We start from the raw sequence: 9,422 nt of genomic DNA, 5'->3' as shown, positions 1-9,422 counted from the left end.
AACCAACCCAAGGCCAGCAAGGTATATATCTACCCCTAGACAATGGAACCCCACGGGCAGCTCACTTGGGTCCCCTCCCCACTGTGGGGAGTCTGTCTGTCTTTCAAACAAACTTTCCTTCCGCTTGCACTCTGTCCGTGAATGTCCGTGAACTCACTCTTTGACTTTGCGAGTCGACGAGCCGGGACCTGCACCCTGGCCCTTGGTGTCACGAGTACTCGGTCTTTCCCTGTCTATGAGGAAAGACAAAATACATTTCCTTCCTTTTCTCTCTTCCTTCAGTGAATTCTTTCACAGGCCGTCACCAGCCTAAACAAAACCCTGACGTGCCCGGAGGGTGCCGGGCAGGCAACCCTAGGAGAATGCTGATGCAGAAGGCGGCGGTGGGGGTGGACGTGAGGACTGGGTGCAGGGACTTGGGTGGCCTATAGAGCATTGTTGGCAGAGGGCTCCCTGGAGGAGGCGTCATTTGCTGCCATGATCCTTATGCTATTTTCACCCCCGCGGATTGTTCTGTTTGTCAGGTGATTTCCCAACAGCCTGGAGTTGGCCGGACCTGTTCCAGAGCCAGCAGAGGGGTGGGGTGTGTGGGTTGGGAGGTTGGGCCAACTTGGGAGAAGTGCAGATGTGTGAACCGGGCTCACCTGGACTGGCCCAGTGCCTAGCAGGCCGCCCTGGGTGCCACTCCACTTTGAGGCAGAGGCAGAGCGTGTGCCCTAGGAGGCTTAGCAGGTGGCAGAGGCAGTTGTGAGGCCTGGGCAGGGCAGAGTTGGCTCACCCACAGGCAGAATGTCGGACAAGGAAGGCAAAGGCGCCGTGAAGGATTCAAGGTCGCAGCTCACACTAGGGTACATGGGCCAAGGGCAAGGGGCAGGGGCAGAGGGAGGGAGGTGCTGGGGGGCAGCAGCATGGGGGAGTGGGATGTGGGCCCATGGGCTGGGGTTCCACGCAGCGGGTGGGTGCTGTCCTGTCGTGGTTGTGCCTTGTGTCCCCAGGTCCGTTCTACTGTCCGAGTCTCACTACGCCCCATGGAGACACCCGGGAACAGCCTCAGGGGAGCCCTCTGTCCTGGCCCAGGGTGGGGGCAGACCCCTTCCTTTCCCAGACTGGGGGAGCGGGAGGGGCAGACAGGGCCCAGGCAGGTGTCACCAGGGCTGTGCTGGGAGCAGAGAGAGGGACGAGGAGCTTCTCGGGAAGAGAGGCCAGAACTGTCCGGTTTCCGGTAAAAGGCGAACAGCGCCTTCCCTGGCTCAGGGAGTACTGTGTCCTCACTGCAGATACTCAGCCGGGGCAGAAAGATGCTGAGAAGTCGGCAAAAAGCGCAAGCACGGCCCTGGCCGGTGTGGCTCAGCGGTTAGGGTATCGGCCCGAGGACCAATGATTCCGGCCAAGGGCACGTACCTCGGTTGCGGTTTGTCCCCGGCCCTGGTCCAGGTCGTGCAGGAAGCAACCAGTCGATGTGTCTCTCACATCGATGTTTCTCGCTCTCCTCCCTCCCACTCTATCTGAAGATAAACAGAAAAATATCCTCGGTGAGGATTCAAAAAAAACTCGAGCCAGGCTGGTACAGCCGTGGTGAGGGCTGGCCCGCCATGTCACAGCTGCTGGGAGAGCAGCTCAGGTCGCCTCTCCGAGCCTTGGCTTCCGCCTCCTTACGGTGGGTGATGATAACAAGACCCGGAGGCCCCGGTAAGATGGTGCGTGTCAGGAGCTCAGCCCCAGACGCCGGCTCTGCTCCCCCGGGCGCTCTGGCGCGGCCTCTGCCCGTAGAGGAAATCCCGCTCCCTAGTGAAGCCCCTGCCTAGCTGCATCTTGTTTCTCCGGATCCGCCCTCACAGGGCCTTTGCACATGCTGGGCCCTCTGTGCAGGACTCCTGCCTTCCCACTGCGGCCGGGCCTCCACAGAGCCTGCAGCAGGCCCCTTCCTGTCTGTGGGCTGCTGTGCTCCGTGTCTAGACTCTGAGTTCCGCCCGAGGGCTGGTCACGTGGGTTGCGGGAACCTCTACTAGGGTCTGCCCACTGTGCTAGCTTGGGGAGCCCTGGGTCCCTGCTCCCCTGCAGTGGGGGGACGAGGCAAGGATGCATCTTACAGGAGAAGCAGGAACTAGCTGTCCAGCCGCAGCCCCCTGGGGTCGCTGCTGACCTCAGCTCCCACCCAGTGCTCTGCTTCCTCATTTTACTGGGCAGTGGTGGGCCTGGCTGGACTGTGGTGGTGGACAAGCTAAGCCTGAAGCTGTCCCAGGCATTCCACAGCGAGGACACAGAGGATGAGTTGAGGAAGGCCGGGAAGCCCTGCCCTGCCCGCCTCACCTGGGAAAAGCTGGCTGCGCTGGGCTGTGCCATGGCTCACTCCCGACTCCTCCAGGCCTCCCTCAGGCGGATGGAAGCAGATCTGCCCGAACCCTGAGCAGGGCAAGCCGGGTGAGGGTGGGCGATACTGGCATGCCAGCAGGGCCGTGGGGCAGCCTGGAACCTGAAGGGGCTCCAGGCCAGCTCGGGGCCGGGAGTGGGCAGTGCCCGTGGCAGAGTTGGCCCCAGAAGAGCGCACGCGGCCCAGCTCCCCAGGAAGCGCCAGAGCAAGTGTGCGGGAGCCTTCTCGCTGGGCGCCCTGTTCTCGGGGCAGGGGTCTGGGCACCGCCGCCCTGGGGCCTGGCTGTGGGAGGGCGCGGCCCGGCTCCTTTTCCGGCCCGTGAAAGGTTGGACACAGAGGTCCTTACCGAGCACGTGCTGCCGTGTCCCCAGGGGAGCCCCTGCGCCGTGGGAGGCTGCACAGTGTAGGCCGGCAGCTTCGCTCCGTGGGGAGGGAGGGTGTGTTTGCAGGTTTCCCTGGGCCTCCCAGCATCCTCCGCCGGAACCCACAGAGAGCACCACTGGCTCTGCTTGTCTTATTGTCCTTAAGACCGCTGACCAAGCCTATTAAGTCCACCGAGCACTGGATGGCCCGGCCTCGGTGTCCCCGCTTCCCAGACGAGGAGACAGGTCTCTGAGGAGCTGTGACCTGCCCGCGGCTCCAGGAGAGATGGGGGTGCCCACTCAGTGCTGAGCCATCTCGGTCCATGGCCAACACTCAGGCAGAGGCCCCAGGCTCAGGCCTGCGAGATGCTGCTGAAGGCTAAGACAGAACACGTGTACACACAGGCACACACACAGAGACACACACATACAGACACACAGACACACAGACACACACAGACACAGACACACACACAGAGACACACACACACAGACACACACAGAGACACACACACAGAGACACACACACACAGACACACAGACACAGACACACACAACACACACACACACAGACACACACACAGAGACACACACAGACACACACACACAGACACACACACACAGACACACACACACAGACACACACACACAGACACACACACACACACACAGACACACACACAGAGACACACACAGACACACACACAGACACACACACACAGACACACACACACACAGAGACACAGACACACACACACAGACACACACACACAGAGACACACACACAGACACACACACAGACACACACACACAGACACACAGATACACACAGAAACACAGAGACAAACACAGAGACAGAGACACACAGAGACAAAGACACACACAGAGACAGAGACAGAGACGCACAGATCCACGCAGTCTCTGCTCTGCCCGCCTGACTCTGCACACCTGCCTTCCCACGGACGCGCTGCCTGCCAGACGCCCCGTGCTCCTTGCTTTGAGACCCTCCTTCCAGGACCACCTTCCAGAGCAGATACGAACCCGCCTCATGCTTTGGGCCTGTGGCACACCGTGGACTCAGTTTCCCCAGCTGCCACTGCCAAGCTCTGTGGCCTCTGAGACAAAGGTCTCTCCGAGGGCTTGGGTGAGGCCCGGAGGGGCCCTGACCACTGTCCGAAGAACCCTACTCCTCCGTTTTGCTTGCGGCCTGGTGTTCTGGGTACAGGGCAGGGTACATGTGTGGGGCGGTGCAGAGCCAGCCCTGGCCCTCTGGGGTTACAGGTGGGTCCCAGGGAGAGTGTCTGTGAGCCCACGTGGGGGCAGGCAGAGGCGGGTGGGTACCCGAGAGGGCTGTTCCCCCCCGCAGGATGGACCTCTTCGAGGACACCCTGGGGCGGCTGCGGGAGGCCTTCCGCTCGGGGCGGACGCGGCCAGCGGAGTTCCGAGCTGCCCAGCTCCGGGGCCTGGCCCGCTTCCTACAGGACAACAAGAAGCTTCTGCAGGAGGCGCTGGTGCAGGACCTACGCAAGGTGAAGGCGGCAGGTGGCGGGAGGCAGGGGGGGAGGGGGGAGCTGCTGTGCCCCGGCTCCTTCCCGGTCCTCACAGACCTTCCCTGGCACGCAGGGCGGCAGGCACCCTCAATATTAATTCAGTAAACCTGCGAGGCCTGTTCCAGCGCGGTGCCAACGTCGGGACGGGAAACAGGCCCTGTGAGGACATGAGCTGCCCAAGGCCCCACAGCTGGGAAGTGGCAGAGCTGGACTTGCTGGCCAGGCCACCCAGCCCAGGGCCTGTGCTCCTCACTGTGTGGTGCCAGGGCACCTGCTGTGTTGTCCCTGGAGGTGGTCTCCATTTCCCTGCTAGGGACCTTGGAGGACCCCGCACACCAGCTCCCTGCCCCGTCCCGCCGCTGACGCCCCTTGAATTCCCCCCACCAGTCAGCTTTCCAGTCGGACTTTTCCGAGATCATCCTGTGTCAGAACGAGGTTGAACTGGCCCTCAAGAACCTGCACTCCTGGATGAAGGACGAGCCAGTGGCTAAGAACCTGGTGAGCTGGGTAGGGGCAGTGCCCAGAGGCAGTGCCAACCCAGGCCCCTTCGCCACCCTGACCAAGGGCGAATCACTGACTTCCTCGGGACCTCTGTGTCCTCATGGGGACAGGCACTGTCCACTGCACAGGCACTTCAAGGACCCTGGACGTAGGAGACTTTGGGGCGGTCCTTGGCTGCGCCTCACCATCCACCTTGCACCCCAGATAACGCAGCTGGACTCCGCCTTCATCCGGAAGGAGCCCTTCGGCCTGGTGCTCATCATCGCCCCCTGGAACTACCCCGTGAACCTGACCCTGGTGCCTCTGGTGGGCGCCCTGGCCGCAGGTGAGGAGAGGGTGAGCCCTGCGCCCTCCTGGCCCATAGCCCTTCCGACGGGGAGCCTCCGGATTCCGTTATGTTGTGCCTCCAGCCTCGCACATGCTCCCTGCGTCTCTGCTTTCCAGTGCCGCCGCTGGGTGGGTGTGGGGATACCAGTCTCCCCCGTGCCTCCCCCATCTGCCCCTGCAGGAAACTGCGTGATGCTGAAGCCTTCGGAAATAAGCTCGGGCACTGAGAAGGTCCTGGCTGAGGTGCTGCCCCGGTACCTGGACCAGGTGAGGTGGCCCTGCCCCCTCAGTCCATGCCCACGTCCCTGCTCCTGCCAGCCCAGGAGGTCCAGCTGTCCCCAGGACCCACAGTGTCCCCTGGGCTGCCTGTCCCTCCTTGCAGAGCTGCTTTGCCGTGGTGCTGGGTGGGCCCGAGAAGATGGGGAAGGTTCTGGAACACAAGTTTGACTACATCTTCTTCACTGGTAAGGATGGCCCTGGCCAGTGTCCTGGGGAAGCAAGGACATCCCAGAGCAGGGTTGAAAAGGCTATGGGGGTGGGTGGCTGTGGCCAGCAGTGAAGAGTGTCCCAGATGGCAATCAGCCAGGCCTCGGGGCCTTGGAGGGGTTGATCCTGGGGCAGCATGGCCAGGGGCAGGTCCAAGATGATGCTGGTTGAGGATGGGGGTCAACCCCATGTCCCCAGGGAGCCCTCGAGTCGGCAAGATTGTCATGGCCGCAGCCACCAAGCACCTGACGCCCGTCACACTGGAGCTGGGGGGCAAGAACCCCTGCTACGTGGACGACAACTGCGACCCCCAGACCGTGGCCAACCGCGTGGCCATGTTCCGCTACTTCAACGCTGGCCAGACCTGCGTGGCCCCCGACTATGTCCTCTGCAGTCCCGAAATGCAGGCGCGGCTGGTGCCCGCCCTGCAGAGCGCCATCACCCGTTTCTATGGTGAAGACCCCAGGAGCTCCCCAGACCTGGGCCGCGTCATCAATGAGAAGCATTTCCAGCGGCTGCAGGGCCTGCTGCGCTGTGGCCGCGTGGCCATCGGGGGCCAGAGTGAGGAGAGTGAGCGCTACATCGGTGAGTCCCCCTCTCCCGACCGCGGGGCCCCGCTGAGGCCTCTTCACGCTGGAGGCACAGCTGGGCCCCGAGGCTCCCCGGCCCCGCTGCTGGAGCCCAGCGGGGTCCACGGCTCTGGCGCCTCGATTCCATGACATGAGCGCTACACGCTGCTGTGGTCTGAGCCTGTGACCCCATGACCCCACTCTCTGGGCCAAGCCCTGGCTTCTCAGCTGGGCCCCAGTGACCCAGGGCTCCTGAGTGATGATTCCCAACCTCCATCTGCTGCCCCGCGGGCCGAGACCCAGGTGCTGGGAGCCACGGTCCCCGTCCCGAGCACCCACTGGGCTGTCCTTACAAAGCAGCCTGGCCTCTGGACCACAGGACTACGGTGACGCTGCTGCCCCAACAGGCTGGGACCTGGGACCTTGGGCTCCAGGGGTCTGAGGTCCAGTCACCCCATGACTGTAAGACCAAGGCTGGGGGTTCTCTGGGCCCCAGGTCCTGGTCACTTCTCGGGGGCTGTGGGGAGACACTCCTCCCTAGAACATCCCCGAGCCTGGAGCTCCGGGTCCCTGGGCCCTGCCCGAGGCCCCAGCCCTGGGCTGAGCGACCCCCTGTGCCCGGCAGCCCCCACGGTGCTGGTGGACGTGCAGGAGACGGAGCCGGTGATGCAGGAGGAGATCTTCGGGCCCATCCTGCCCATCGTGAACGTGAGGAGCCTGGACGAGGCCATAGACTTCATCAACCGCCGGGAGAAGCCCCTGGCCCTGTACGCCTTCTCCAAGAGCAGCCAGGTGGGGGCTCGCGCAGGGCTGGCAACAGAGGAGCTGGCAGGATGCAGCCTGGTGACCTCCCTTTCACATCCGCCCAAGTCCAGGTCACCTGGACCATGGCTCCCTGCACAAGGGCACCTGGCATGAGAGGGCTGGGCACCCCAAGCCTGCCTGATGTGTGGCTGGCCAGTGGTGTGCCCTGGCAGCGTCCACCTGCCGGCTGAGAGCCGTTTTCCTAAACCATTAGAAGCTGGGTGTGGGTGAGCAGAGCCCTAAAGGGGAATGGGGCAGAGCGAGGCTGGGACCTGACAGGCAGACCAGGCTGGTGCTTGCTACTCTTTCAGCCATGACTTTCGGTCATGGTCCCCTCCATGTGGAAAGTGCTTGAGAGGTGATGTTTGCTCAGTGAGGATGGAGACAGGGGAAGCACCTCTGCTCCCTGTGGACTGGCCAGGCGCCCGAGCCCCCTGCCCGATGACGATGATGAGCCCGCCACTCTGCCCCTACCGGCCCCCAGGTGGTGAACCAGGTGCTGGACAGGACCAGCAGCGGCGGCTTCGGAGGCAACCAGGGCTTCCTGTACCTGACTCTGTCGTCCATGCCGCTGGGAGGAGTCGGTGAGCCCTGCCCTCTGCCCTCCAGCCCCCATCCCAGGGAGCCTGCATCGGAACCCAGGCCCAAGAAAGCCCATTTTGCTTTCACTCACTGTTAACCTTGATCCAGGCCCTGGGCCTCCCAAGACCTCCGTTTCCCTATCTGCAACATGGCTATTAGAATGGCCCGGCTTTCCTTGAGCCCTCTGCCAGGGGTGGGCAGTGGGCTGCTGCTGAGACTGGGTGGGCTGCCCAGTCTCGGACCCTCACTCAGTGCCCATGCAGGCCACAGCGGGATGGGAAGATACCACGGCAAGTTCTCCTTCGACACCTTCTCCCACCACCGCGCCTGCCTGCTCTCCTGCCCGGGCCTGGAGAAGCTCCAGGAAGTCCACTACCCGCCCTATGTTGACTGGAAGAAGCGGCTGATAGGCTGGGCCGTGGGCCACCACAGCTGCACCCTCCTGTGAGGGCTCTGGCATCTCCACTGCCCTGCCCCCCAGCGCCTGCTGCCCCGGTGCTCAGTGGTCCTGAAGGGCCGGGTCCTGCCCTGGGGTGCAAAGATTCTGCTCCCGGGGTTTTGTTTGAACAGCCCCCTGGCAGACAGGACCTCGGGGCTGCCTCTCAGGGCCCAAATCCCCTCTGTATCCTCCTGACAGATGTGTTGACTTTTTTGCTTGGATATGTCTGATGACAGAGAACTCACCCCCACAAGTCCGGGTGGGTCTTGTGGTTAGAAAGCACTTCCTTGTATTAGATCTATAATTAGGTTCCCAAAATACAGAGCTATTTCTCACAGCTCCACTCACACCTGGTTTGGGGAGCTGGGTTTGTCTGACCTTGAGCCCCATCTGGCCAAGTGCCTGAAGTATGTAATTGACAAGAACTCTGATGCTGCGTGTGGAATCAATGGGAAGGTGTGCGACGATTGATTGGTGATGTCTGCCACAGGCACAGGAAGGCGTTGAGCACATGGGGGCACAGCTGTCATCCCTGCTCTAGACTCCCAGAAGATCAGAGCAGGCAGAGTCTACATCTGACCACCTTGTCTGACATATGGGGAAACTGAGGTCTGGAGACATGGCAGGGCTGAACTGAGTTTCCGCAGCCACGGAGAGCAGAGCCGTGATGGAGGGCCTCTACTGAGAAATGTGGGGGGGGATCAGCAAACAGAGCATCTCTGGGCCACTGTGGCCCGCTTCCTGCTCTCTCCCCAGTCATCAACCTGGAAGCCCACTCTAATACCTCCAGTCCTGCTTTGGGGGGCTCCTCGCCCCTCAGAGCCTGAGCTAGTGGCCTGAGGTTGAGGGAATAAGGGGAAGTATGATCTTCCTGCTCCCCTGGGAAATGTTGGGGACAGCTGCCTCCAAGGGTACAGGGTGGACTCCAAGGAGGTGCTTAGCAGGGTCTGTCGATGAGTGAGGACGGAAGGGTAAGGAAGGGAGAAGCCGGATGGAGGAGGGGGTGGATGGCGGAAGGATGGGTGGATGGTGGATGCCGGGGAAGACATGGGGGCTAGAAGGGCAAGTGAGAGCATGAGTGAGATGACAGCTGGTTGAGTGGATGGGTGGGGGCCCAGGTGGAAGCGGAGGCCCACTGGGCCTGGGTCTGAGACCCGCTCTCCCCACCTCTGCCCTGGGAAGTTGCTTTCTCAAAAATGACCACTGGACTGAAAGGAGAGAGCCAGAGGGATTGAGAGGAATCGGAGTGTGCTGTCTGGGCAGTGGGCCCAGTGAGCAGAGAACAGGGGAGACGCTCATCGACGCCCCTAAAAACATTGCTGCCCTCACCACACCTGATCTCGTCCCCTGGCCCCTCTTGGCCACTGGTTGCGGTGGTTCAGACCAGGGCCAGACCGCCAAGGGAGATGCGGCACTGGACGCGGGGTGGGG

General features: G+C 62.3%; 1 protein-coding gene across 1 annotated transcript; it reads left to right on the top strand.

Annotated features, from left to right (window-relative positions):
- Positions 1-789: 789 nt before the first annotated feature.
- On the top strand, positions 790-8,000 carry LOC118628027 (aldehyde dehydrogenase family 3 member B2-like). The gene is made up of 10 exons (XM_036258699.1): positions 790-848; positions 4,100-4,262; positions 4,671-4,781; positions 4,989-5,109; positions 5,293-5,378; positions 5,494-5,575; positions 5,796-6,182; positions 6,792-6,958; positions 7,455-7,554; positions 7,816-8,000. The coding sequence occupies exons 1-10, from the start codon at positions 790-792 to the stop codon at positions 7,998-8,000; spliced, it is 1,461 nt and encodes a 486-aa protein (XP_036114592.1).
- Positions 8,001-9,422: the final 1,422 nt, after the last annotated feature.

The sequence above is a fragment of the Molossus molossus genome, unplaced genomic scaffold, assembly GCF_014108415.1.
Source record: "Molossus molossus isolate mMolMol1 unplaced genomic scaffold, mMolMol1.p scaffold_m16_p_13, whole genome shotgun sequence".
NCBI lineage: Eukaryota > Metazoa > Chordata > Mammalia > Chiroptera > Molossidae > Molossus > Molossus molossus.
This window is presented reverse-complemented; position numbering and strand designations above follow the sequence as displayed.

Bases quoted from the DNA above. Each gene is read 5' to 3' on its own strand.
- LOC118628027 (XM_036258699.1), top strand. From the start codon at position 790: ATGTCGGACAAGGAAGGCAAAGGCGCCGTGAAGGATTCAAGGTCGCAG. The intron at 5,379-5,493 runs GTGAGGTGGCCC...CCCTCCTTGCAG, and splicing joins TGCCCCGGTACCTGGACCAG to AGCTGCTTTGCCGTGGTGCT. The intron at 7,555-7,815 runs GTGAGCCCTGCC...GTGCCCATGCAG, and splicing joins CATGCCGCTGGGAGGAGTCG to GCCACAGCGGGATGGGAAGA.